This window comes from Brachionichthys hirsutus, chromosome 1 (genome assembly GCF_040956055.1).
Source record: "Brachionichthys hirsutus isolate HB-005 chromosome 1, CSIRO-AGI_Bhir_v1, whole genome shotgun sequence".
Lineage (NCBI taxonomy): Eukaryota > Metazoa > Chordata > Actinopteri > Lophiiformes > Brachionichthyidae > Brachionichthys > Brachionichthys hirsutus.
In genome coordinates this window covers 11,227,541-11,255,176 of record NC_090897.1, presented here as the reverse complement: position 1 = coordinate 11,255,176, position 27,636 = coordinate 11,227,541, and the positions used below count along the sequence as shown (strand labels likewise).

Sequence of the window (27,636 nt, the reverse complement as noted above, 5' to 3'; positions counted from 1 at the left end):
ACAGGAAAAAAATCACACACACACACACACACACACTGCACCTAGCCACAGACAGCCGACAAACCGTTTTCATATACGGTCTGTGCTTCTCCACCGGTCTAAATCCAAGCATGAAATATCTGCACCACTGATAAACAAGCGCATGACTCACATGTCCATAGCTGACGAACCCGTGTTTGCTGGCTATTCGATTGGCTTCCTCCAGACCTCCAGGTATGTGGACAGCCCAAGTGTTTGTGTAGATCTTCTGACCCAGGACTTGTCCCAGCCCACACACCAGCAGCACCAGCAAAGGCCCGCGCAGCAGCTCCAGCGGCCCGAGCCTGTGGCCTACAGAGGGGGATGGACGGCCAGAAGCCATGGGTTTTTCCTAGTGCTGCAAGTCTCTGAGCACAGAGACCACGAGGGAGGGACGCTCAGCGCTCACCTGAAAGAAACAAAGACAACGCAGCAAGTTTAGGTTTAGATCTCCAAGGGTGAGACAACTGGCGGGATTTGACTCATCAATCGTTCCTCGTGAGCCATCACGGAACTGCAAGACAAACGACGGGTGCGTACGCTAAATTATTGCAAGACCCCGGAGGAAAATAACCACGCCGGGCCAAACAAATCTGAGGAAACCGACACAGGAGCCTCAGGAATAAAGTCAGATGTAATGTAACTTTACAAGGTATTTAAATCAAGACACGTTAGTCATAGTAATCCATTTTATAAGTGAGGATGGACAGTAGTCGAGCCTAGATGTGCTGCAGCACAGACACATACCTGTAGGTGATAATCCGGACCAGACCTGATGCGGCTTTCAGGCGTAGCAGCAGCTTTTGGTTTACGCGCTCATGGTATGTTGTGAAAGAAAGACGCTCAGGTGCACTGGGCTGGCAGCCGGGGTGGGGAGGTGTGGTTGGGAAGTCAGACTACACCCCCCCTCCTACGGCAAGCCCTTTTAACATTTAACAGCTAGACTGGATACGTGTGGCAGATACCTGTAATTCAGTTTTGCCTAGTGAAAAAGAGTATTTCAGTTATCTGCGACTACATTCTTGTTATGGATCCGTAACCGTCATTTCAGATATCCACAAAGATTCTTCCTAGGCGAACGAATGGAATCACTTTTGGCCATTCGTGTGTATGGGGTTCGTCATTTCAGATATCTGCAACACACATCCAGTCGAGCTGTTAAATGTTAACAGGGCTCGTCGTACCCTCCTAGACGTCGAGTGATCAGAGCAGCTTCACATGAGGTGAAGCTGCCACTTGAGGGTGGAGCCTCAATGCCTGAGGCAGCAGTGCAGAGTACAATGCAATTGCGTCAAGATGCTGATTGGCGTCTGGGTATTTATTTACAGTCGGCTATCTGGTGTATTAAAAAAGGATGAGAAAAGCATATAAAAAAAACAATCATGTTGGAACAAGGAATAGATCAGCCACAGGAGGCGGCGCAAGCAGCGCCGGACCAGCTCAGTTCCTTTTGTGAACGCTTGCCGACACAATAAACGGTTGTTTTGTACCCAGAAACTTTGTCAAAACGCTGCCATTCCATGTTTCTTCTGCCTGCGACCAACTTTTGTTGCACCGACTTCGATTCCACTGTGGGATGAAGGTTTCTCCTCCTGTTTGCCAACCAGTGATCAACAAAGTCAAACAGGACTTTTGGTTCCAGGAAGAAAAACTAAAAATCAATTCCCCTTTCCCGGATTGTTGTGATGCAAGAGTTGTGCGTTTGACGATATGTGATAAGCTGTACACTTTCATAATAAAAAAATAAAAAAAAAATAAAAAACACAGTGGGGGCCGCTAGGGAAGTGGGTGGAGAGCGAGCCCCAGACAACCAGGCTAAAGTCCATTAGCGACCGTTCAATAAATAAACTTGAATACTAATCCCTACCACTGAATAAAGCACCACTAACAAATAAAAATAGTACAGAACACTATGCAACTTCAATTAAAGTATTCAAAGCAACTTAAAGTTGAATGCCCCCCCCCCAAATCATCGTTAATTAGATGCAGGTTCTGGAGCGGTTGCTGCTGAGCAGCTGGACACGAACCATCGCCGTCTGCAACTGGAGAAGAGACCTTCAGGTGCCGATAACCCGAGTCGCTTGCTGCCAGTGAGGGTCCGTACACCGGGTCCCCGAGCTTTACTGCCGTCAATAAACTCAGCTTGTTGATCATTAGCTTCCGTATGACACGAGACATCTGGTTTTACGGAGCTCACCGGGTTCAGGTGTTAGCGGCAGCGGCAGGAAGACAGAATTCAATCATTTATTCTGTCGTTCTGCTCCATTATTACATCGGTTGTTATCCAGAACTGGAGAAAAAAAAAACTCACGAAATCCCAAAACCCTAACAAACAAACTAACATCTGTTTCCCTCTCGTCAACATTTGGGGTTCCAGCTGTTTACGCTCATCTTCAGGCCACGGTCGCAATCTTGTTCTAAAATGTTGACAAAACTTGTACCTTTTTTTTTTAAATTCTGTTCAATATACACACGTTAAACCTGTGTTTGACTCACTGGGGTCATGTTAATCTCACATGCATATGTAAATTCAAAAGGTGACGCATCAGCACCGCGCCTGCATCTGGCATTGATGAGTTTTTCATTAACGACCTAAATTAAATAACGCTCATCGTGGATAATATTTCCTTCTGGCTCAGATGCTACAGGAACTCTCGAGAGCATCGCCTCCTTTTCGACATACATCGTTGAACCAGTTAGTCGAGATCCCGTTTTACTGCAATCTTGGCTTTTCTCTTTTATTGCAGTGCTAATATATGTTGGTTCATATTTATGTTAAAAGTGATGCGCAGAAAACATAAACGTTGCCGTCATTGTTCACAGGACGTCCGCCATGAGAAACCAATTCAAATTGTCAAATAGAAAAGCTAGACAACCAAGAGATTCCCCTGATGTACTTGTAAGAGCGGCGCGTGAACGTGGCAGATAAGACCGCGCATCTTAACTTACAGGTTTTACCTGAGCTGCTGCGTGGACCGCCGAAGAACAACCCAGCAGCACAAATATTAAAAAAATAATGATAAATGCAGGGTTTTACACTTGATTAACCAAAATCTCCACTGCCTTTTTTATAAGCAAATGAAAATAACCTTAAATTACAGAGGGATCCACACCCAATATTAATTATGTGCCGACTTTTTTATAACTCTGAAGAGTTTGAAAACAACACCGTGAAATGCTGCAGCTTTTGAAAAGGTCAAAAGCTGCAGCATTTCGATCAGTCCAAATCGTGACAGTAAAAAAAAAAAAAAAAAAAAAGAGCTGCAACTCACCAAATTTTATCTCTCGTCCTCTGATGCAACGACTCGGTCGAGTAGAAGCGTTTCCATGCGTCTGCTTGAGTTCCAGACCGATACTGAATTTAAGACAGCTGTGACCTCATCTGGATCCCTCAACCCACTTCAGTGTCGTCAGCGTCAGTGTGAAAAACCCCCACGGCACGACTTCACAGTCACCCGAAGGCGAAGCCAGCCGTAGCGCGTTGCTGGTCTTTACCACAGTAAATGATGCCATACGTCAGACTGGGATTACAGAGGTTATAAAAACTACAGCAAATTATAATTAGACAAGTACCATTAAGCCAAAGGATTATAGCAAACTCATTACTGGAGTCATACGGGTGTTTAAATAAGGAAAGAGTTCACACCGTATTAGTTTATTAGTCGCATTTTAATGAGGTAAACAACCCTTCCTCTTTTACACTCCTTATTAATTCTGGTTCTCAGATTGTGGCACAGACAAAATCAAGATCTCAGCACAGGATCTCCTCACAAAGCCCACAGAGCCATGGAGAAATGGCAGGCTGCGTTTGCAGCAATGATAATATCAACAAAAATCAATTCATTCTACAGGTACAGATTACGGTCGTAAAAGCAATACTTTAAATCATAGCCGAGTCGGTTCGACTGGTTGTTCTTGAACGACGCGAGTATTTGTTCGCACTGCATGAAACGGAATAACAAAAAGGAGCCTGAACCACAACAGGTCTGACCACAAAGGCATCTTATGCACCACAGAATTTAGTCAAACAGATCACAAAGAGACATTTTCTCATTTGCAGAATCATTTTCTGCATACACACACACACACACAGGACTGCGAGAGCCTTCAGGTCCCTGCTACGTGGGAAAGTGGGAAAAAGGGAACAGATCTATTGAAATACATTAGAACCATCTTCACGATTTAACAGCACCTCCTTTGCTGTGTTCTCCTGACTGATTGAACGTTTTCCAGAGCACAAGTGCGTTTAACTCTCCCATCATGAGCATTTTCAGAACATTGAGCTTTTAGGTAAACCTAACACAAAGTCACTTATAGCATAGGGTGCAAGCAACTGTGATTCGTTAATGCCGTGAGAGAGAGAGCGTGTTTAGCGTTCATCATGATCAGTAAGAGGTTCCGTTGTCACAATCTAGAAATATCACACGGCTATTAAATGGTCACACAAATGGCTGTGATTAACAATTTAATGGTCTCCTTCTGTGCATTCGATTCCCGTGTTGCAGTGAGAGAATGTTCAGGTTCGGAACACAATGAATATGAACTTCTGGAACCTTTTATTGGCACCGTCAGGTTTATGTGGAGACTCAGCTTCAGTCGCAGGCGTTTGTCTGGACGGACCTGCGGCTTCAGGGCTCCGCCTGTCCAGGTCCAATGAGCTGGGTGAGGTGATGGAGGGTGTTTTCTTTTTTAGGTTTGTGTTTATAGCACATTTGACCACTCGATTTTGGCTGCTAAATCAACAAACTCCACCCTTCAAGGTTTCGGGGCTGTCCTTTTTGTTTTGACTAAAAGAGAATATGAAAGAGAATATTTGGCCTCAAATTATCCCTGATGTAAATTTTTAAAAGAGAATCAGTAACGATAAAGGTTAATTTAATGCTCCACCGATAAGAGCAGAAAAAGACAACAAGAAGGCCTCATTAAATAACGTAACACAAGTCACGCAGCTAAAGGTAGAAAATGACTTGTGTGTCCAAGTCATTTTGTGTTGCTTTGGAAAAATGATATTTCTTTTCATCCTGCTGTTTGTATACAGAAAGATTAAAAAAAAAAGGTTTGCAGTAATGCAGAATAATTTACCCAAATAACCCTTTTTTTCTGGTACATTAGTGTTGAAACTTCTTACAGTGACTTTGTTTAATTATCATTTAAGGGGAACAGATCAAGCCGTTTGTGAGGTGAAGGCAGCGGTCAGCAAAGGGGGCTCAACACCTTGATCCAGAACGATCAACAGGTTAGTATCATCTCAGTGAACTAGATGCACAACCAGCTGGTCAGTCCTCCATGTCCGTGTGACACACAGAGACACGAAGGAGCTGCAAGCAGCTGAGAAAATACCTGCAAGTCTCGGAGACATTTTTTTTTTTTTTCACATCTACAGACTTCAGAGAGACGACAGGCTGACAGGGTTTAAGGTCAAAGCAGATTAACCCAACAGTCTGTCCAGCAGTCCTTCACTGTTTGATGTCAAAGTTCGCTCCCATGGGAACGCGCGCGTGTGTGTGTGTGTGTGTGTGTGTGTTAATTAAAGCCTGAATAAAGCAAAATAGAAAAAAGTAAAAGGAGAAGTTAGAGACCGGCTGGAAACTGCAGATGGGAAAAACAAGATGTTTAAATCCCCAACGAGGAGGAAGGAGGAATATTCTTCCTCACTGATATACCCGCAGACGGGTCCATCTTTATGGGATGGACTTTACATTCATGGACGCCGTTGTGACTCTGAGGTCGGTGGACTGACTCACCTCAACGTGAATCCGTGACAACAACAGTGAGCGAGGCGGCGGCTGGAGCCGATCCGATCCGATCCGATCCGATCCGAGCCGACGATGACTCGCTAGCTACTCGACTAACGCCACCGGGACCGTGACACCGCGGTGGGGCTGCCCGGCACCGTCTCGCTCACAGGTGCCTCCCCCTTCCCTCCCTCGCTCCGACCGTGCAGCACCACGATCCGGAACGTCCACGAAAACAGGACGCTGCATATTCGACGTCACATCGGCATGTCTAACCCCCCCCCCCTCCGCGACACACACACACACACACACTTTGACAGCGGCCCGGTCCCCGTGCGGGGGGGGGGGTCCCGGTGGTACCGAGGACACGGTAAACTCGCTGACCACGCAGCCCCAAAACAAGTCAAATACAAACAGGAAACTTAAAACGCCCCAACTTACCAGCTTCCCTTCACATCCTGCTCGACCCGGCTGTTGGCTCTCACCGGGGGGGGGGGGCTAGAACCGACAACGGCACGGAGAAGCGATTGAGAAACTGTTAACGGAGACGTGTTGGTTATAAATAGTCATGATACCCCTTTGGTGGAGCCGCTGAGTGGTCCGTACAAGCCCCAGGAAATACGTCACCGCCGTGGACAAAAGCAGGGAGCTGGGGACGCCTCGGCGCGGCTACAGCCCCGCCTGCTGGTTACAAGCCGCATTGCAACATGTCGCTTCTCGCCAAAATTACGAGTCATGGCTGCAAGTTAAGTAGAAGATGTCAGCAATAACAATCCTGTAGCCTAAAAGGAGAATTTACTATATATAGTATATAGAATTTACTATATATAGTATATAGTATATAGAAGTAAATTCTTCCCTTCCATACATGGCCTGCTGCACTTATTGGGCGCTTTCTGGACCTTTTCGGTGACCAAAGCAGTTTATATTATAGGCCTCGCATTCACACTCCAGTGGGAGACTGCTGCCATGCATTCCCACCGGGAGCAATTTATGGTTCAGTGTCTTGCCAAAGGGCACTTTGACATGTGGACAGTTGTTTAAAAGAACACAAACAATTCTTCTTATCAAGGGACTTGAACACAACATGCATACTGTGCTCCCCTTGCTCTTTTCAAGTGGCCTACACATGGAGCCAAACTCATTCTTGGTTGCTTAATGCTATTTAAGGCACAAATGCTGAAGTTTAATGTGTCACTGCATTCAGGATTGGAATTTTACCCTCATTTGGAGCGCAGTATCCAATTTAAGAGGTGGAAAAAAATACCTGCGGGCCAAAGCATCAGGCTGTTCAGGTGATCCTTAGACTTATAGAACAGACAAGTAAATAGCAATAATATACCGATGTCAAGGTTAGAGCGCATACAAACACAAAACGTGCACAGCAGAGCACAGTATAAATTTAGACAGCCAAAGGGAATAGAGTTGTTCAAAATATTTATTTGAATTACAAATATGATGTTACCAAATGAAGTCAGTGGACGGTTAAATAGGTTCCAGCTCGTTACATTAGTTGCCATAACAAGAGGCACAGAGTCAGCGATCGTAAAGTGAAGCCGTCTGCCATCAGAACCGCCGGCGCCCAGTTTCTCCCTGTGGAAACAGACACAGCGTTTACCACTGTCTCATAAACGCAACACAATAATCATATTGGTTAGTGCAATCAAGTGTGACGCCCCCCCCCCCCCCTTTTTTAAAGTATATGTGATTTATTATGAAGGAGGTTGTTAAAAGATGCTTACAATTACCTCGTTGTTAAAATACACACCTCTCTGCTCCAGCAGGGCGTCGCCTTCATATCGAGCGAGTCCAACGGCGTGTTTCTGCTCCTGGCCCAGCTCGGCCCACTGCTCCTGTGTAACTGCCCACGCCTGCTCCACAGTCAACCAGGACAACTGCAGGGCACTGAACGCCACCTACCAGACACCCAACACACACACACACACAAACACACAGAGGTGATACTATATTAGAGCCCTGAAACTGTGACATCTAAATAGAATCCAGCTGATTTATTTTGCTGTTTATATGTACACTTCTTCTACTGTCGAACTCATAAAAAGGCATTTTCCTTTCCTTTGTGTTTTATTTAATTATTTAATATATTTTTTAAAGCTAAATGGTAATAGATCTATGCGCTGTTCTGGTGGTGGGTCTAAACAAATGCCCAGAAATGAGTGAAACTCACTGCCATCTTGTTCGGTCTCATCAGGGAAATGGCTTCAGGCGTGATTCCCTCCAATTGGTCTCGTACAAGAGCTGACAGTATCATATCCTCCAGGCCCACTGGACAGAGACACAAACACTGTAGTCAGATAATTAATGGTTCTCATATCAGCGCACAATAAAAGTTTCCCAAAACTTTTTCAAGCCTCTGGGATCTTTTTAATTGTACCTATCCATCTTAGAGCTGCCATTTCCTCCTCACAGCCTGCTCCCTCTTTCAGAAAACAATCCACAAACATTTGACCAAAAAAAAAAAAAAAAGACGTCTGTACCCTCGGGGGGTATAATGTACCGCTGTACCTGCTAATGTCCCAGTTTCAGTGAAAACTTCTGGTCCCCAAGCGCTGACTGGACCAAAGGCCTCAGGTCTGGATAGACGGCTTGTCAAAGCTTCCATCTGTTGTTCTGAACAAGGCAGGGACAGCTCCCGCAGGAAGGGGGTGGACATGCTGCAGGTTGAGGGGAAACGATTCAGGGCTTCATTCCCCTCTGAGGGGATGCAAAATATTTTGGCTGCTGTGAAATGCGCAACAGCCTTCTGTTGGTAAGCATCTGTTAGCGAGTGGATGTGAAATCCACTTATTATTCTCTGAAACCACAGAAAAGGCATTCTGTACAGGTATCTGTAGGATTTATCACAATGCTAATTGCTGCTACGTATTGCTGATGTAACCGTAGAAACACACTTTACCACCCAGTGTTCTAATTAGTACTATTTGTTAACCATTTTTGACTGCATATCTTTGTACATCTGGCACCCCATTGGTTCTCTCATTGCACTGCTGTGTGTGTGTGTGTGTGTGTGTGTGTGTGTGAGTGTGAGCGCCTTCTTTCACCAATGTTTTGCCGGAGCATAAGAAGCACGTGGCTGACCTGAGGTCGTACGGGCTCAGGCGTTTCATCTCCGAGGGATTCAGACCACAGATCAGATGGCCAAACGTTGCCAGATCAAGGGCGGTTAACTTCTCCGCCGTCAGTCTCCGTTTCCGCATCACACCCGAAGTCACTGCTCGCATCTATGAAGAGCATGTTGACATTGAGCACACAAAATGTTTTCAGGGTGTTTTCAACGTCAGAAAGAAACATTTAAACGTCCACCTTTTTAGGGCTCCAGAGCGTCAGCGTCCCCAGATGTGTCAGCACACCTGGATCAGAGAGATTGGTGTCAAGGAGCTCCTTCTCTCCCATCTCCGTCACCAATGAGCCCAGAGCCAGCACCTGATCTGCCCTCAGCGCCCTCGCTGGACTGAATGACTGTAGTGATGAAGACCAGAACGTCAGACACGCAGTGTGTTGATGTTAATGTGCCGGTCATGTTTTAATTGGCTGTCCTTTTCTCCAGAATTTGGAGGTGTGAATTAGTGTTCATTGTTATGTTTTTTGTATTTTACCTCCCACATCCAACAAGCAGTACTTCCAAGACCCACAGGTACATATTTATTATAGTTTTTGAGACAATATATTCCAAGAACTGTGTCCTGGAATCTAAATAAGTAAAGTAAAAGCCCTAGTAAATATCTCATTCATGCCCCTTAATTGGCTAAGGCAATTTAAGCCGTGGAAAAAGCATGAAAGTCTCACTGATGGATAAACTTTGGAAATATCTTAAAATTATATGGTGACATTCACACAAAAGGGCGCTTGATGTGAGTAACGCAGGACAGACACAGTGATTTGAAATTCTCTAGACTCTACCTTCTCTTTCTCGCTCTTAGTGCAAGTGTTTGAATTGAATCAGACACTCTTGATCTAAAGACATGACGGATTTGGTTTCTGATTGGCCCAAATAGTGTCTGCATAATAGATGAGGACTGGGAGGACATGTTTTATTCCTGCTGGTAAGGAGGTGAATAATGTTTGGATCCCAGTAGGATTGGCCAAGTTACGACAAAAATAAACATGATCTGAGACTAAACTTGACGTCCGGTTTCGTTGGTTGAGTTTCACTGACCTGCCTGAGTTTCGCCCACAGTGCTCGCCGTTGCTCAGAGCTCATTGAATCATCCTGAGCAAAAACCTCAGCACACAGTTTCACCTCGTCCAGCGACATGCGGCCGAGCTGAGTGGGTGTCCAGGCTGAGGGGAACGTCCCTCTGACATCGGCACAGTTTGGAACTGGTACTGCTCAAAGAGACACCAGTGAATACAGGTAAAGGTAACTAATAAATGAATGAACAATCCATGTAGTCTGTTACTGGAGAAATGAACAAAAAGCATCAAACGTCAATGCAAATATTCTCTGAACCGTTTGCCCTCTTGCTTCGTGGTTTGACAATCCCTCGAATGAGACTCTGAGTCAGCTGTCTCTGACGGTGTCGGTCCACACACCGATTCACACACACTCGACCCGCCGCACTGTCCTCCCAACGCCTTTGACCCACCAGGACCTGCTCAACTGTGTCTTTGTTCAACGCCATCTGCGTGAGGTCAGGATATGTGTCAGAAAGCCAGATCAAGCGCAGTGAAGTAAGTCATTTGCGCGGGTGGATGCTTTCAGGTGTTCACCAGTGGGATGGAGTTCATCTGCTTAGGTGAGAGGCAAAACACCAACCTGCCCAAATGTTCAACATCCCCAACCTGCCATTTAGATGGCTCTCTGGAAAAAGGCAAGTAAACAAAAGCACGAAGTATACATATGTTATTGCTTTGTAATACATTTTGCTAGTATAATACTGGTCTTTTACAATCTAGCATGTAGACATTTATCTTGCTATTTATTTTTATATTTTATTGACACCCTCCCAGAGGGAAAATTGTTTTCTCTGCATTTGTGTGTTCAATATATTATGAATACTTATACTCTGAATCAGTATGCTATGTATTCACAGCACAAATATTCATGTTCTCCTCGGGAAGAACTGTGGTAACGTTTTTGTACTTGTTTCAAATGCTACCGGTACTTTTGTTCCACATCATGAATTAATCATTTTGAAATAATAAAGTTTATTTCCTTTACAACATCTAATTTTCTATTTTCTTTACAATAAATTAAAAAAGAAAATTTTAACGTGTGTTATATACCCGTTTTTCATTAAAAGTCTTATTTAGAATTTGTTTTATTAAAAAAAAATCACTTTTGTAATTTGCTCGTGAAACAATTTTTAAGAAAATTACTTTCTCAATAATGAATATAAAATAATATAAATCTCTCAAAATATTGGTCCAATTGTCCTAACCAGGACATTTTGTGTCACTTTACCCAAGCAGCTCTCTCTGAGTGAGGAGACTACTAATATCTTTCAGAGCCTCTTTAGGGAGGCAGAAGTCCTTCATGTCCTCGAGCCGCAGAGCCAGAGCGTCTCGGTCCACCACAGCCAAGCTGTCGTGGTCCAGGAAAGGCAGCAAAGGTCCCAGGGCATCCAGAACAGTGCCGCCAATCTCACCCTCAGGCTCTGAGGAAGAGCCCTGCAGAAAACCACAAACACTCATTGAGCCTGGATTTCAGGAATTTCACACTGATACTACTTCACTTGTGTGAAAAGCTGCTGAGGGGATAAAGTGGGTTATGTTCCGAGTTTCTTTCTCCATCTTTTTCTCTCTTTGTATGCCTACGTGTGCTGACTTCAGAGGCCTGAGCCTAAAGTAGCTTGCTCATTCTGCCCCATTAGTGTGCTCATAGAAATTAAAAGCGTGGCTCACCATCATTAACACAACCAGGTATAGCATCTCTGGGTATCACTTTGCTCTAAGTGCTCATAATGCTGCTTTATCATTTTAATTACACAATGATTTCTAATTCAACTTAATTAAGGGTGTTGATAAAAATGAACTGTGCCAAATGGATTTGTCAGACTTTTATACTTGGAATAAATAGCAATGTGTGCAGGGACTGCAGTATTTGTACAGCTCATGATGATGTTTTACCAGTGCAGTTATGGCTTTCTCTGCTAGATACATCTGCCTGTAATGTGGCAACCTTAGGAAATCAACAATGTGTTCCTGAATGTATTCCAGAATGGCTCTGAAGGATGTGTTAGAAAGGGTCTCTAACATTGTCACCCTGGGAAAGAAGAAGAGGAGGTGTAAAAAATAGTGATCTTAATTCGTTACATTTCGGTAAAATGCACAAGGAAACTCTTACGGCAGCGCTGCAGCAAAGCCAGGGCTCAAAGCATTGCGATTGAGTTCCGGCTGTTTTCTCAGTTCATCTATGACACATTTTCGCTGGTAACAAGCCAAAAACATACTGAACTTGTTAGATTGAAAACATGATTTTTACATTGTTATGCAAAGTTTTGAGACGTAATCAAGTTTTTCTTACCAGCGCAGGTCTCATGCCTCCCGGTAGCTCACTGACAAACTGAATCCACTCTGCAAAATCCGTGCTGTTGCTCCAAAGCTTCAGAAAGTCACAACTCACTCCACTGGCAATATGACCTAGAGCCCTACAAGAAAGAGAGCGATCAGTATCTCATTAGTTCCCTGACTGTCTGATCAGAGGTGATTGGATCTGTTTGGTTTTAGTCATTAGTTCAGTTTTAAATTAGGATTTAGGAATGATTTAATTAGCCATTTAAATGCTCGGTTGTAATATATCCAACTCACCGCGATGTCTTGCTGGTAATGTTTTCAAACTCATGCATCTTTTTGAACAAAAGTACAGTCTGTTCAAAAAGGGAAAATGTGTTAAACTCAGCAATCCCACTTGTCTTTAGCATCCTGAATATTTGCAGCACATTAAAAAAAAAACAGAGTAGACTGTTCAGCGTACTTTCAGAGACAATCACCCTTGCATAGATGGAAGCATTATGCTAAAACAGCCAGAATTTGTAGACAAAGCCTGGCATGATTACAAGAGACATTCTGAAGGATCACTTCAAACTTCTACTTTTCTGAGAAGCTTCTCAACTCCAACTGCCCATTGAAAAATGACTTGATTGAATCTGATGCATCACTGATGCAACCGTACCCACTTTAAGTGGAAATAGACAACTCTCTGATCACCATTTCAATGTCGCATTATTGCTGTAGTGCCATGATAAAGACAACTGATTGCTTTCTGTTCAGCAACTACAAGCACATTTCTGTCTGTAATGGAGACATGAGGGCAGAAAGACATGGCACCAATGCCGTTGGATCACCCTTAACGCAAACCGTGAAAGTTTCTTAGTGATAGCAAGGTTTATAGGGAAATAGTGAAAAGACTGTGATCAATACTTACTTTATGGTGATTTGATAAAGCAAAAAAACAAACAAACAAACAAAAACTATTTCTATCCAGTGATTTAGAGTTAATTATACCAGAAATTACAATCGGAAAAATATTCTCCAAACTGATGACGAAAGGACTTTTAGAAATGTTTAATCACGCAGTTTTGTTGTAATTACATTTTGTGCTATTTTAAATACAATAGTTTGGGTTTATGATGTCACGATATATTTCACTGCTCCAAACTAAGAAGTGAAAGCTTCATTGATTTGTCCTGTTAGGTAGAGAACAGGAGGTAAGATCTTCTCTTGGCTGTGACAAAAATCCATTTAAGGCAGCCATTATTAATGTATGCTATACTACCCCACACTATTGTACTGCATCCAAACTAATTAGCTTGATGGTGGCTGATGCGTATAGAGTGTTAATACCCGGAAAACCTTATCTGAAGCATAACAAATGAGTTATAGATTAATTGCATTGAAATCTGAAGCTGATAACATTTTCCTCTTTGTTCAGAGAGCTGTCAATCTTTTATTTATTTAAGCAGCACGCAGTTGTAGATGAAAATAAAAAGTGTACCTGCTGTGGAGACCAAAGAATGTCTTTGTACAGACTGATGTTTCGCAGAATCGTGTCCCCATTTAGGGCTTCTGTCAACTTCCTCAGAGAGACAAATGGTAAAAGACAGCGTGCCCTCTGAGTGACATTTTGCCAGTCTCTGTGTAGAGCCTGTAGATGAACAAAACGCACAAGAAAACTTATTTTTTTTAAATTTAGAAGCAGCTAAAGGCCAGATATGACTGGATACTCTAGTGTCAGAGAATTCAGACCGAAGTTGTTCATTGTTTTGTTTTTGCATGATTTGCTGAATTGTTATACAATCTGCAAGCATAAAAAGGATGAAGTTGAATGTAATCAATGTCTGAGCCCCCCCCCCCCCCCCCCCCAAAAAAAAAGAACCCAACTGTGTTAATCTTCACATGAAGACAGAAAAGGAGACGTGGCAGATTATGATGAAGGATGAAAAGATAAGAAAAGTCATGCATGATGCACTGAATACAGATGAGCGCACCATCACCTCCATCAGTGCATGGTACAGCATAGCTCTGTGGCCAGGCTTGAGCTCCATTAGCAGCCCTCTCCAGCACAAGCAGTCAGTGCCTTCACTGATCTCAGTCCATGTGAGCTCTCTGAGCACAGCAGGGGAGAGACCCGAGAGTAACGGCTTCAGTCTGCACAGTTCTTCCATGGTAAGCTGGCAGAGAGAGGAAAGATCGGCGATGAAAGTGCAGCTGGCTGAAACTCGGAAAATATCTTTTTTTTAAAGTTCTACTTACGCTGGTGTCCTTTGATATCCTGGATAATATTAGAAAAGCCTGAGGAGAGGATGAAAGACGGACATGACAAAAATACCTGCAGCACATCTTTGACTGAGAGTAAGCTTTCCATTTTATGACAAGAGTAGATGCGTCTCATTGTCTTCTGAGAGAGAACTTGTGTTTGCTAAATTAATTTTAGATACATTGATGAAGACCAGGGAGATTTAGTGATATCTAAAAACTGATGGAGAACATCCATCAGCCGTAGGATGTTGGAAGATAATTGGTCATACATGAAGCAGTCCCTGCTGACCTGTGCTGGAGGATACGTGTGCAACCCTGGCTGAGAAAGGATTTCCAGGAGTTGCTGTGAAGGGAGTGGCAGCAGGAAGGAAGCCCCTAACTGGGGTAACAGGCTGCTGAGGACAGACAGCGCTGGAGCAACGGTGCTGATGTTCAGGTTTTCAATGGTTGGTATTAACCAAGAGGACAGCTGACAGTGAAAGGGGTTAAATATCAAAATTAGACATTGCATCACGCAGCACAATGTATTAGAAAAAAAATCAGCAGTTTGAAAATGTACTTAGTACATGGTGCTTACCCTGCCCCGCTCACTTACGACGCCCTTGGACATGCACTGAGCCAGCTGCTGCCAGAGTGCTGAAAACACAGCTGAGTCCAACAGATATGAACCCAGATCCGCTGGATCCAGGTAACATGCAAGGACCCCTAGCCTGCAAGAGGACATCGTCTGTCACTTTGCCTATCAGGATTTTTGCATAGCTGACAGAATAAAGGCACAGAAAACTAGAAAGCGCTCAGGGGTCAGATTCTACTACCGACACCATCGTCAGTAAAGCCTGAAAATACACATTCGGAGGTGCTACTGACGACACATCACAGGATGACACTGATGACACAGACTTGCTAATCAGACTCCTAATTCATCAATGGAAGCAGCTCCCAATCTTGTCCTCCATCTATCGGTATCCCTTTCTGTTCCCCATCCTTATTTAACACCTTGATCGTCCCTGAATGCAGACGTCTCCCCTCCTGCTCCGCTGCGATTTGCATCCCATCTGATCTCCACACAACACTTTACAATACAATACAAAAGCCACCTTCATCTTTTGGTCACTTCTATTTACATGCTATATTAAAGGGCCTGTAATGAACTGGCGGCTTGTCCAGGGTGTACCCCCGCCTCTTGCCCATTGACTGTTGGGATAGGCTCCATCAAGACCCGCGACATGGGAATGGACAAAGCGGTCAGGAAGATGAATGAATGAATGAATATTAAAGATTAATTTGCTCTGGCTCCACTCATCCACACAGGTCTTTGTATGTGTTTTTACCTGTCAAGTTATGTCACTTAAATTTATGCTGCACCAAATAACAGCATAAGTTATTTTGAGGCACTTTCAGGAGCAGGTCTAAACTGAATTCATTCTGCAGAGGCACAACAATCATCCATGCAAAGAACAACACTTCATTTATTGCTCAATGGGGAAATTCTTCATGCACAACTTTTTTCTCGCACGCCTGAACGCCTATTTTTTTGTCTCGCTAGAACATCTTACCATTCACAGATAAATGAAATTAGAATGAATTTGACTCTTCATAATCTCAGCTACATACTGGTGGCCCAATGTGCTGTGATGAATACACGTTACCTCTAAATATATATTGTAATTGATCAGATCCAAATCATCAGATAGACCTTCATCCGATTGAACACAGTGGTGGAACATCAGGAGTTGTTGAGGTTTTGTTTTTTCAATTTTGATCTGACTATTGCTATGGCCAAACAAAAGCAACACAAAATGCAGGACTGAGGCATATGTGGAACTGTAATGTGATCATAAATAGAGGTAGACATAGACAAAGCAAGAAGGTACCATGTTTGAATCCCATCTGTGCAGAATTTGTATGTTCTCTAAGTGTCTGCGCGGGTTTTCTCCGGTTGCCTCCCACCTCCAAAAACATGCAACTTAGGTCAGTCGATTACGCCAAGTCATCCGTAGTGTATGAATGTGTGCCTGAGTTGCCCTGGCGACTCGTCCAAGGTGTACCCCACCTCTCGCCCATAGCAAGCTGGGATAGGCTCCAGCAACTCCCGTGACCCGCAAAGCAGAAAAGCGGCTGGGAAAATGTATACATAAACATAAACCACAGGAGTCCAGTCCCACCTCAGTATGTCAGCACTGGTCAGGTTCTTATTGCTGAAGACGGCACGGAGCACATGGCGCCCTCTCACAGCATCCAGACTGCCGTTGGCTATAAATTCTACCAGAGGAGAGAGCTAAAGGGGAAATCAATTAAAAGAAGCTTAAAGCAAAAGTCAGTAGTTGTCCACTCGTTCTGTTACCCGAGCAGTGTGAAAGATCGCATTGTCGAATATTCTTAGAATAATGAAATGTCCTCTAACCTGCTGTGATGTCAGCTGCTGAAAATGACTGACGGGGAGGTAAGGCAGAAGGGGGAGGATGGAACTGAGAAAGTAGCGCGGCCACGTGGGGACATCACCCACCGCACTCGACTGCAGGAGTCTTTTTACGAAGGCCTTTTTCTGTGGAGTCTTCATCCCTGAGCTGTGGTCACAAATGGCCATCAGACTGAAGAACAGAGAAGCCGTCAGCATCGCAGGAATGATATCTCCAATGAGATTGTTTATTGGGTCAGTGACTCACACGCTGTCGTTAACTATCAGGGAGGCTGGGAAGCTCATGATATCAGAGACAGACATGAAAGGAATGAACTGAGACAGGTCCACAAACAATTCAGGGGTCACCCGGGGGAATTTATGAATGAAGGCAGCGGTCATTGTTTCCATGGCCTGCAACTCCTTTTGAGAGGCCTGACAGAGAGAACAAAGAAGCACAGCAGTTCAGTTTGGAGGCCTTTATCTATGCAGAAGCATTACATCGATTCAGACGACGTAACAGAACAAGATAAGGCCCGAGGGATTTCTACCCGCGCCATTAGCTCAATCTAAAGTATTGCTTTGCTATGGGTGTAAAAACAAACCTGGCCTGTTTCAACTTTCAGCTGGTCCCAACTTCGATGCATATGTGAGAGAAATCTCTGAACGGCATCTTTTTCTGCAGACATCACAAGCGTACGAATGCTGTCTCTTGGCATCTGAAGGTACTCCTTGTGAGAAGAACAGATTCATCTCAATAGGAAGTTCCGGGAGCTGAGCTGTTGTGAAAAGTGAATGCGCTGGACAGATCCATCCATACCTGCAGCAGAACACTGAGAGCAGATGAGTTGTTGTCCTGCTGGATGAGGTCCCACAAGATGGGCTGATGTAACCGTAGAAACACAAAATGATTCACTCTCTGGAATTCAGCTGTATCCATCACTAGTTACCGTGTGTGTGTGTGTGTGTGTGTGTGTGTGTTGGTCAGCTGTCTTACACTGAAGCAGCTCAGCAGGTCCTCCTTGAGGGCGCTGTTCTGCTCTCTGCGGAGGAAGACTCTCACAGTATGAAGGACGCTCATGGAAGCTTCAAGCTGCAAAGTGGCCCAGGATGTGTTGTCAAGGAGACTGGAGAGGAGGATGGCCTGGCCCAAGCCTTGCCTTGCCTCTCTTTCCCCTTCATCAAGACCGGAAGAGAGGCCCACCATGAAGTCCAGGACTTGTAGCACGTATCCCATCACCAATAGAAATCCTTCACGCTCCCCTCCCTCCACCTCACACACACTCAGCTTGTGTGCGACGTCCGCCAGCAGGGGAGTCGGATCCATGCACAGCTGCGATGTGTCAAACTGATACGGCGCCGGGAGCGTGTCGAAAAACCTCTGCAGGAAGCACTTCCGCCCCTCCAGTTCTGCCTGCAGGTCAGCACAGAAATCCCCAAGCTCGGACAGCGTTGTCAGCAGCTGATCGTACAGCGTGGCATTGAGACAAATGTACTCTCTCAATCCAAACGTCTGCCCACAGAGCTCCAGGAGAGTGGAGTTGGCGAATTTATGTTTTGCCCATTCCCTGTAGTGGCAGGTCTCTTCAACAGAGTCGGTATGGGAGGAGTTTTGTATTTTGGAACAGTACGTCATGGCCCAGCTGCCCTCAGACAAGGACTGATGCGAGCCGGGGGACTCTCTACCGCATAGAGCTGAAATAAAGATGGAGTTGTTGGGTAGGAAGCAATGTCTGAAAGCCTGAGCGCTGAGCAACCTGTTCCCCAACTTCGTTAGACAGTTCTTATCAAGCCCTGGATTTCCGGTTGTCACTTCGGACAGGTGCACACATAAGTTGTCTAGACTTGTCTGATTGAAAAAGTTGTAGTCCTTTGTCAGTGCCGCCTGCAAATATGAAGGAGCAGAAAGAGTTGTAAGTAAAAGATACAATGCACAATAGAGAACAAGCAGAAAAGCAAAGCCGTACCTGATTTGCTCTTTGCAGCCAGAACGAGGAGTTTGCACACACTGTGTTGTTGAATTCGTGGGCAAAGAACTCGCTGCAGACGTGAACCCAGAAAAAGTCCTCCTCGGCGGCAGACAGGTACCAAGCTGCATCAGAGCATGTGGCATGCAGGTCCAACCCCATCTGGGCCACTGCAGGGTTAAATGAGCCATTCTCCACTTCAAACAGTTTACAGTAGAGGAACACGGTGAAGTTGGAGACCCCCGTTAAGCCGGGGATAGATTCGTTACATGCGGCCTCCAGGATTTCTATGGTGGAATATTCCATCTCTCTCTGCTGGTCATTGCTCTGGCTCATTCTCCCCGCGTGTTCCTGGTTCAACTGGGAGTGGCGCGATGCAGGTCCATGCAGGTGCTTCTGTTTGGCTATTGTCCTTGAAGAGGGGCCTGTTTTAGGGGATGACCCGCCCGGTGTCAGTGATCTTTGTTCTGTTACTTCAGTGGAAGGACAGGACAGGAATGAGAGAGAGCTCGGGAGACCCTGAGGCCTCATGCCCAAAGCCTGAGTGTTCCATGTCACGTTATGTCTTATCCCCCTTGATGTGCAAGGACAGAACAGAGGTAGAAATAAAGTGATTTATCTATCTAGAAATACTGTCGCAAGGCGAGTCACATTCTTTTAATCTCTTACCATAATATCAGTTGTCGCAAGTCACCTTCAAATGGACAAAAAATAGCAAATATCAACAGACGATCAAAGTGAATAAACGGTTGCAAATGCAGCTGGAAGCTCGTCCTTTACAAGGCTATAGCTGATGCAACAGAGCACTCAATATTCAGGGACAGGATAAAGAGATTAGCTGGGCTAGCAGCAGATTCTTTCAACAACCAGGTCGATTGAAAAGGATTTCAAAGAAGCGACAGCCACTTTAACTGTCTAGGCTGTAACAGTTGGTGAAACCGGCGCCGCACTCATGGGGTTCTTAATAATACAGAATGCAGTCTAAATAATGTATGATTCGCTTTACTTGTCATATCACGAACTGACATTAATTGTTAAATTATTAAAGCAAATTTTACATCTACTTGCTTTTCTCAAAATCATCCTCTGAAGCAGATCAGTTAAATCTGAAATTCCTCTGCCATGGGAACTATATTTGGAGGACGGACTTTCACACTTATTGCACGTATTGTTATGATTACAAACATCCAGTGAGGCTAACCGCTCCATATACTCACCGACGGAGCAATGGCCCTGACCCTGTGGCTGTGGTGCATCCATCAGGCTGCTGACTTCATCCAACAGCACCGTGGTAACTCGGGACACTTTTTTCCTCAGGGTCCCATAGACAGAACTACCCACCCTGTGCAGAAAGCCTTTCCTCAGCCCATCCAAACTCCGCACCAGAGCCAGGTTTTCCTGCGCCATGCGGCCCCCTCGATCTCCTCCGCTAGAACGGGACAATGCCTGCAGCAGTAAATTTTGCACTGTGTCTCCGTCATCCTCTGTGGTCATTGTGTCCTCCAGAGTTGCATTTCCAGACAACCCATCCTGCCACATGACCTCGGGAGGTAAACTGAAAGGCCTCAAACGTCCGAACGCACCTGAGCCTCTACTGCGCTCAGCACCTTCCTCTGCTGGATGCAGACTGACCACAGGCTTCCAGTTCCGTGTTTCTAAGAAGTTCAGCAGCTGCTGGAGCCAGCCGACATTGAACGCGCAATCATCACGACCCTGTAGGGCGCAGATGAAGCCCTGCAGGCCTGCGCTGGCCTGGCCATAGGTGCCGCTGACTACAGCCTGAAGTGCCGCTTCCAGAACTGCGCTGACCGTCCTCCAGTTCTGAGATAAGTAAGTCAAGAGGGACCTGTGGGGCTGACCCTCTGATAGACTGATCAGGCTCTGCAGCAGCCCCAGCAGCCAGTCCCAGTGAGGGCTTCCCCTTAGGGACAAAAACCAGTCCTGCAGTTTGAGGCTGGGTCGCGGCGGCACTCGGCCATTCCACTGGTTGAGTGCAGCACTCCCTTCAGACTGGAGGAAAAAATGCAGCACTTTTTCCCACAGGTGTTCCTCTTCGGCCTCTGCTGGGGCTTCGTCCAGCTCAGCACCCATCTCCTGGAGGTACAGAGAGATGTTGTACAGGAAGCTCGAGAGGCGGCGTCGGTCAATCGGGGGGTTTGATGAAGGCAGGTTCTTGTTGGGAAGTAAGCCGAGTGTTTTTAGGCTCCCCATGATATTCCTCAGCCATGGGTGCGCAGATGGGATGGTCGTGTCTGGAGCGGCTTTCTGAGACTTCCAGCCACTCGCGGAACTCAACTTTGAAATGATCTCCATGAGAAGAGCTTCTCGCTTGTCTGCTTTAGCACCTCCTGAAAGAGTCCCATTAGACACACCTTGACCTGATTACCATGTAATAATATGCATCGTAGACACACCCATATTGTGCTGAGCAACAGCTTTTGATGCTGAACTCACCTGTCCCTTCAAGGGACCCCTGTCCCAGTAATATAGCACATATTATGCAGCTGGTGAAAGTTAGGCTGGCCATCCCTGGCCTCTTCTCTGCCATCTTCACTCACGACATCATGTACAGTGACGCGGCGGTGTCACATCTTTCCCTTCAGACTGTCACTCCGATCACTTTCACAGCACTGTGTTTAAATGGATGCAGCTTTTTAACATTCAAATCAGTAAGGGGATGAACTTAAGGAGTAAAGTATCGCAGAGGAGAGAGGATGTTGATCCCTGCCAGATCACCTTCCCACTTTCACTGTACGGTTGCCAAAACAATCATAAATATGTGTTTAAATTATGGATATACTGGAAAGTATTACCACTATGTACACACGCATATGAAGTCAAGGATGGTAGCAACCACCTTTTGGACAAATGTAGCAAAGTATACATCTTGTTTAAAGCATTTTTCCACAAGAATGAAAGTAAATAAATATGAATATAAGTTAATAAATGCAATAAATAAACAAAGGACAGTGAAATCCAGGACTCACCAACAGTCACAGTCCATCCATCTCCTTCAAGCACTCACAGAGTCGCTAAACGTGCACCTGATCTCCTTCTGTTTCACCATCTCTTTGACTTTCTCTACGTCTCACTGAGTCCTCCCGCACCCCCACCCCACCCACCGTCCCTCACTCTGCTTCACTTGTCTCTGGGGCTTAAGAGTAGATGATGGTTTCACATTTCATGAATTTTGTTTCAATTTTGGCCGCCTGTTTTTTTTCTTCTTTTTTTTCCAATGATCATGTACAAAAGAAAAGCACAGAGTAACGTGATTACACTGATCCTGCTTGCAGATATAATGTATTGTGGACCCAGATCAGCATTCTGGAGCATGATGAGGCTACAGGAAGGTCACAGCCTTCAGCAAAGTGCTTCAATAAGGTGGAAATCTGGATCATGTTAATCACATCCAGGATATCAATTCCATTGTCTGAGTGATCTATGTCTGCTACTGACTGATTCTCTATTGAGTTGTCTCTCAGCCGGGGCTCGTGGGTTTATTGGGGGTGTCATATTACCCCCCTAGCAGGACTGTGCAGCCTGTCACCATTTTGGACACCTTCATCCCTCAGTCAGGCAGGTTCACCTTTGAGCCCCGTGCAAAGGCAGAGCTGCAGGTTCCCCGACTCAGACCACTGTCTGCAGGCCCTGAAACCTTAGAGGGCTGCTTGAAAGGGCCACCTCCTCACTCCACTTAGCTGTATGATACTCTGGCCTGCACCGGGACAATAAGTCCGCCCTGTATTATTAATACTGCAGGGAACAGCGATCACTCAGAGCAGTAGGGCTCGATTCACTGCAGGAATATTCAATGAGAAACTGTATCCCCGCCATTCGATTCTCCTGTCTCTGCTGGAAACTCAGCAGCATGGATCAGCTGGTGAGCTCGCTGTTGAGATTGGATTTAGCCTCATCTTCCAGTGGGGATGTAAAAGCATAATTCAAATGTAATTACCCCGAGACCATAAGAATTTATCTCACATGCTTCTCTCTGAACGTTGTAATAAGATCAATTTGCTGAAAGCTGTTTTATTTCTTGTTTTACAACAGGTTAAAGTTCTTTGTGCATTGTCTTCATTAAATTAAGCATTTAAAATGAAAATCACCAGGAATAGACAGCTCATTATGTTAGAGCACAAAGTGCCACTGGACCTGCACCTGCATCATATTCTGGGCCTGGGAGATTCCAACGCATTTTTATGGCAGGTGGTACAGTGAGTGAAGGTACATTTACAGGAAGGGGTGCTGAGGTAATGTCAATATCATCCAAATGTTAATGTAAATTACCTGTCAAAACAAAGAGACAATTTTGATCCTATTCTCTGCAAATACTGTTTATTAAATAGAGACAAGATAAAAAAAACCTGATCGGTATCTATCTACATAAGAATGTAAAGATAAATTTGATACCCACTAAACAAACAATTTAATCTTGATTTTTACAGGTAACTGCTCTGAAGGTAATCTTTCTTGATGTTTTTTCTTTGTCCCAACTTACGTTTAGATTTTATATTAAAACAATAATGTACTGAATACAAAAAAAAGCCACAGCTCATGTGTGCATATGCAGGATTTGAAGTGAACTATCTAGCCGTCAGGCTGGTCAGCCGTGTTTAAATCCTGACCTAGGTGTGGAAACGCTCATCTTCGGGTCAGTGTGGTGTCTGAAGACATGCAATTTATTTTTCTTTTTTTTAAAGAAAGACTTCTGATTTTCATAAAATGTTGAAACAAACATTCCATGTGAACTGTTGCTGTCTTCTTCGGTCAGAATGAGTATCCATCATGGAAAGCGTGGAATTATTGTCTAGAGGATTTGTCTTCATGGAAAACAAGTTAATAACACGAGTGGGCAATTGAAACCACAACTGATCAGAAGATGTAAATATCATTAGTATCAAAGTAAAATGTGAAATTCAGATCAGAACCAAATAAACTGAGATTTGCTGTAAATTATTATTTTTTATTTTCATTTTATTAGATTCATTGCCTCTCGTTTTGTCAGGATCCAGGTCCTGTTCCAGACGATTCTTGGGGTGACTCATCTCAAAGAGCTTCACACAAATGTCTTCCACAGGAACGAGCTCTTTGCTTTGCTTCATAGGTCCGCAGCAAATCTTCATGTGCCTGGCAGGAATACAGTTTTTCCCTTTAAGTATAAAATCTATGTGCGAAATAAAAGTAAAATATAAAAAACATTTGTCAAACAAACACACGATGGCATGATTAGAAAATATGTGAATTCACTCACCTTCAAAATCTGCACTTTTTTGTGCTGTAATTTCTTCGTGGAATTAGTTTGGGGTGCAAAATTTCCTAAAACCAAGTACAAGTTTATTTTCGTTTACTCTAGAAACATGGGGTCAACATGCAGTAACGGTAAATTATAACAGGACTAAGCATCAAGCAAATGTAACAGTACCTAAATTTGACTTGTGACCCAGCAGTCGGGTCCATGCTGGAGGCAGAGAGCACAGGGTCGAGCTGAGTCTTCTCCAGCATGTCTGTGAGCGCTTTCAGCTTCCTTTCCAGCAGAACACTCTTCTTGTCTTCTTTATCCTGTACACTCTGAATAGTCTGCGTGAACGTCTTGTAAAGCTCATCCCTCTCTTGCTGCATCTGTGTTATATGGATGCAAAAAAAAGGGACAAAAGAAACATGGGGCCCATACAAAAAGTGATGCCAAAATATTCACATAAATGGCATAAATAAACAAAACATTTTGGGTCATATCTAAGTTGGACAGCACCGGAGAACAGCATTGTGTAAACCCAATTTTAGAGCTTTTACCTTACTGAACTTCATTTTCAGTGCCTCATAATACGATTCAAGAGTCCTTAGCTTCTTCTTGTCAACATTTTTACTGGTATCCTGTAGAACAAAGTGTCACAAATTACCGCGTGCCAGTACAAAGCAAGCCTGCCATGTGTCAGTTACTGGGATACACACTACACACTGATTAGAGAGCACAAACTGCTACAGTAAATCACATAACTGAAACTGAAAAACATTGACACAGGACAACCTTTTTCAATGTGTAGCGGTTGATTTTCTTCTCGATTCCAGTATTTTCCTCCTTGACATTTTTGACACGCTCAGCGAGAATCTTATTTTCTTGAAGAATAGCAGCCAGGCCCGTTTCCTTCTCCTTCTGTTTAACACTCATGTATTTAATTTGTTTCTAGACAAAGCAAATGAAACACAGTTGAATCAAGATGAATCAAAACGATAGCAGCGTGATAACTTGTAAAGCGTATCTAAATTTATTTTGAATTGCGATGCTTTGAGGCTATTTAAAACAGTTTTTCAATTCGTTGTAAAAATAGTCAGGCGACAAATCACAGAGAAGGAAAACAATCCCGAGTTGCAAACGAAACGTAACAATTTTCTCGAATGTCAGTTTAATAAGGACGCTGAACGTTTGCACTGTACTTTTAGTGAATCCGCCACGTCCACATCCTCTTGTATGAGATGAAGATTAGCATTAGCCTCGCCAATGGTTTTGCTGTGGTCATCTACAAGCGCAGTGATGTGAGTATTCCAATGATCCGCCCTCTCGCTGATCTCACTTCGCCTCATGTTTTCCAGATCTTGTGACAGCAGCTCCAGTTTTTCCTCGTATTTGCCTTTGATTTCTACACAGTTAATGAAAATGAACTTATGTTGGGTGTTTAGCCATTGGCAGCATGACGCGTGGAATACAAATACAAATGAGACGAGTTACTTACCTGTGAGCTGCTTCTCCCAGGCGTTCCGTGCTTCAGTCATTTCTTCATCATGTTTCTGTTGAGATAACAGACAAACTTGTGTTTGCAGCAGCGCAGCTTTGTTCAACCACAAAACCCACAGATTTTTACACAAAAAAAAACAATGTTTGAACTACCAACCAGTTTGAGCTGCTCCACAAGGACTTGGATATCGAGCTCCTGCTTATCTAGCATGATGCTATACTTCTCCTTATGAAGCTCGCGCTCCAACTTCTCCTGCTCTATCTGCATGGCTCGGCTAGTATCTAAACCATCTGCTTTCAACTCCAAAATCGTGTTCTGATGTTCACACAAGAGGTGCTTCATCTTCTGCTTGTATACCTAGAGGGGGGAAAAAGAAATATGCAATACAGAATTGTTTCAGCCCTTACATTTGCCCATGGACAGTGTTTGCCGGTTAGTATTTATTACAGAGCAGAGTGTGAGAAAAGTTGGGTGAGAAAAGAAAAGGCACCAACTTAATAGTAAAAGATTGTTTTAATAGGCAGCTTTATCTGAATGCTCAGCTGTCCAACCATCATCATTGTCTGAGCAACCGCTCCAGCAATGAGAAAGCTCACTTGGATTATTTCCTTTCATCATTCTTAAGAAAGAAAATAATGGCTTAAATAAAACGTTGTCTTTCACATACTCTAATGTAAAATACACACTTAATAAAATCTGGTTGTGAATTTTGGTGACAGTACTTGTAAGTTATCGCAGTACATTTGTGTATTCGACTTACCTTGATCTCCACTTGGTGGCGTCCCTCATCATCCTCTATGTCCTTATCTAATTTATTCTGTTCAGCCGTCAACACCTCTAGCTGTCTCTCGTTGATCTTCCAAAACTTGTGGACCGTGTCTCTCTCCAGCTGAAAATAATTCCTCTCCTCCCTCTCCCTGTCGAGCTCCTCTCGAAGGTGGACGATGTGTTCTTGCATCTGAAATAAAAATGCATTTTGGTATGGACATATCTGAGGCATTCTGAGCCAGACAATGTGCTGTGTGTATGTGTAACTAGGCCAAAAAAATCCTGAATGTATCTGGACCTGGGCTGAGAATATACGTTACAGTAAAATACTGCATTAAACTCTGGAGGTTTGCACATGACACGCATTTTAGAAGGCAGAGGTTCAAATGATGGTGGAGCTAGAAACAAGGGCTGCGTGTCTGCCTCTTCTCCACCGGTTAGGACTATTCCTGTTTCAATTTATCTGCTGGAATTGCACATACTGAAACACATTTTTAACGCATATACATGTATATATACAAATATCGCTATCCACACGTTTATAGCAGCAGAGCTCTGACCTGCTCCTTGGATATCTCCTCCTTGGTCAGGCCATCGATCAGCGTGGGTGTCCTTGCCTTGGCCGGCTTCTTGCTTTTGACTTTGGGTGGCTGGATAAAAGGCAACATACCAGGGAAAAAAATGAATTAAATCAAAATGCTGCCCAAGAGTATTCATTGAACACAGTTATTTCGCATTTCGTGAATTATAACAAATGAGAACTCATAAGCGGCTAACTACCCTAATGTTGTGGCAGCTAGCTAACGTTAGCTTTTAGCTGCTAGCTGCAACATACGACGGCTCACTACTAACAGCCTCGACCTGGATGAAAATCAAACGTTTGTTTTCTGCGCCAACAGGAATATAAGCATCTGGACCCTCTACCGGTCATTCAGAACTGCGTCAGTCTCCTGGACGAGAGGTGAAAGGTCATCAACCAAACGTAAACACGTTCAGTTGATTCTCCTTGTTTTGCTCTTCGTGATTGACCTTCGACCTGGATGCCTGAGAACCTAGACATAGCGACCAACATCCTCACCATTGCGTTTGTTTCCGAAGAACGGGAACTCTTCCACGGGTCGACCCGAACCACCGTTAACGAAAACAGCCCGAACACGCGTTGCCCTAGCAACAGGAGGACGCGGCGGCGCTTGTTTTATACATCTCCGGTAGGGGGCGATGTCGTCACCAGAAACCAAAAGGTAACCTAAACGGAAATGCATTTACTGAACTACTGTGCTCTACTCTAAGTATATTTT

General features: G+C 44.3%; 3 protein-coding genes across 5 annotated transcripts in view; all 3 read right to left on the bottom strand.

Annotated features, from left to right (window-relative positions):
• The window catches only part of furina (furin (paired basic amino acid cleaving enzyme) a), a 58,173-nt gene extending 51,911 nt beyond the window's left edge, over window positions 1–6,262 (bottom strand). Inside the window, exons 1-2 of the mRNA XM_068741859.1 lie at window positions 6,195–6,262; window positions 152–427 (exon numbers count right to left, since the gene is read on the bottom strand). Of these exons, the coding sequence (XP_068597960.1) occupies window positions 152–361 (210 nt within the window). The 5' untranslated portion in view covers window positions 362–427; window positions 6,195–6,262. The remainder of the gene's footprint in view (window positions 1–151; window positions 428–6,194) is intronic.
• A 995-nt stretch (window positions 6,263–7,257) lies between these two features.
• On the bottom strand, window positions 7,258–21,345 carry LOC137912123 (stereocilin). The gene is made up of 29 exons (XM_068756509.1): window positions 21,294–21,345; window positions 20,057–21,187; window positions 19,509–19,533; window positions 18,840–19,413; window positions 17,870–18,757; window positions 17,693–17,755; window positions 17,478–17,603; window positions 17,141–17,307; window positions 16,879–17,065; window positions 16,640–16,752; window positions 15,052–15,184; window positions 14,764–14,943; window positions 14,469–14,507; window positions 14,210–14,386; window positions 13,711–13,860; window positions 12,525–12,583; window positions 12,241–12,364; window positions 12,061–12,143; window positions 11,844–11,979; window positions 11,179–11,384; window positions 10,485–10,575; window positions 10,225–10,396; window positions 9,931–10,100; window positions 9,078–9,233; window positions 8,853–8,995; window positions 8,280–8,428; window positions 7,942–8,039; window positions 7,522–7,669; window positions 7,258–7,346 (listed from the first exon to the last, which is right to left on the bottom strand). Exons 2-29 carry the CDS (start codon window positions 21,150–21,152, stop codon window positions 7,258–7,260), a joined length of 5,742 nt encoding a protein of 1,913 aa, XP_068612610.1. The 5' UTR covers window positions 21,153–21,187; window positions 21,294–21,345.
• Window positions 21,346–23,789: 2,444 nt separating this feature from the next.
• On the bottom strand, window positions 23,790–27,481 carry gas8 (growth arrest-specific 8). Of its 3 annotated transcripts, none has more exons than XM_068756642.1 (11): window positions 27,417–27,481; window positions 26,899–26,988; window positions 26,331–26,528; window positions 25,727–25,927; window positions 25,568–25,622; window positions 25,272–25,474; window positions 24,865–25,020; window positions 24,630–24,710; window positions 24,262–24,458; window positions 24,091–24,155; window positions 23,828–23,966 (listed from the first exon to the last, which is right to left on the bottom strand). In XM_068756642.1, the coding sequence occupies exons 1-10, from the start codon at window positions 27,417–27,419 to the stop codon at window positions 24,134–24,136; spliced, it is 1,206 nt and encodes a 401-aa protein (XP_068612743.1). In that variant the 5' UTR covers window positions 27,420–27,481; the 3' UTR covers window positions 23,828–23,966; window positions 24,091–24,133. The 3 variants fall into 3 exon arrangements, with proteins under 3 accessions (XP_068612715.1, XP_068612743.1, XP_068612751.1); XM_068756650.1 differs by having other exon boundaries at window positions 23,846–24,003; XM_068756614.1 differs by lacking the exon at window positions 24,091–24,155 and having other exon boundaries at window positions 23,790–23,988.
• Between the last annotated feature and the right edge of the window lie 155 nt (window positions 27,482–27,636).

Excerpts from the sequence above, each read along its gene's own strand:
- LOC137912123 (XM_068756509.1), bottom strand. The coding sequence starts at position 21,152 with ATGGAGATCATTTCAAAGTTGAGTTCCGCGAGTGGCTGGAAGTCTCAG. Across the intron at positions 17,066-17,140 it reads CTGATAGTTAACGACAGCGT|TCTGATGGCCATTTGTGACC; the intron begins GTGAGTCACTGA and ends TCTGTTCTTCAG. Across the intron at positions 11,980-12,060 it reads GGCTTTGCTGCAGCGCTGCC|GGTGACAATGTTAGAGACCC; the intron begins GTAAGAGTTTCC and ends CTTCTTTCCCAG.
- gas8 (XM_068756614.1), bottom strand. Across the intron at positions 25,021-25,271 it reads ACGTGGCGGATTCACTAAAA|AAACAAATTAAATACATGAG; the intron begins GTACAGTGCAAA and ends TGCTTTGTCTAG. Across the intron at positions 23,989-24,261 it reads GGGTCACAAGTCAAATTTAG|GGAAAAACTGTATTCCTGCC; the intron begins GTACTGTTACAT and ends TTATACTTAAAG.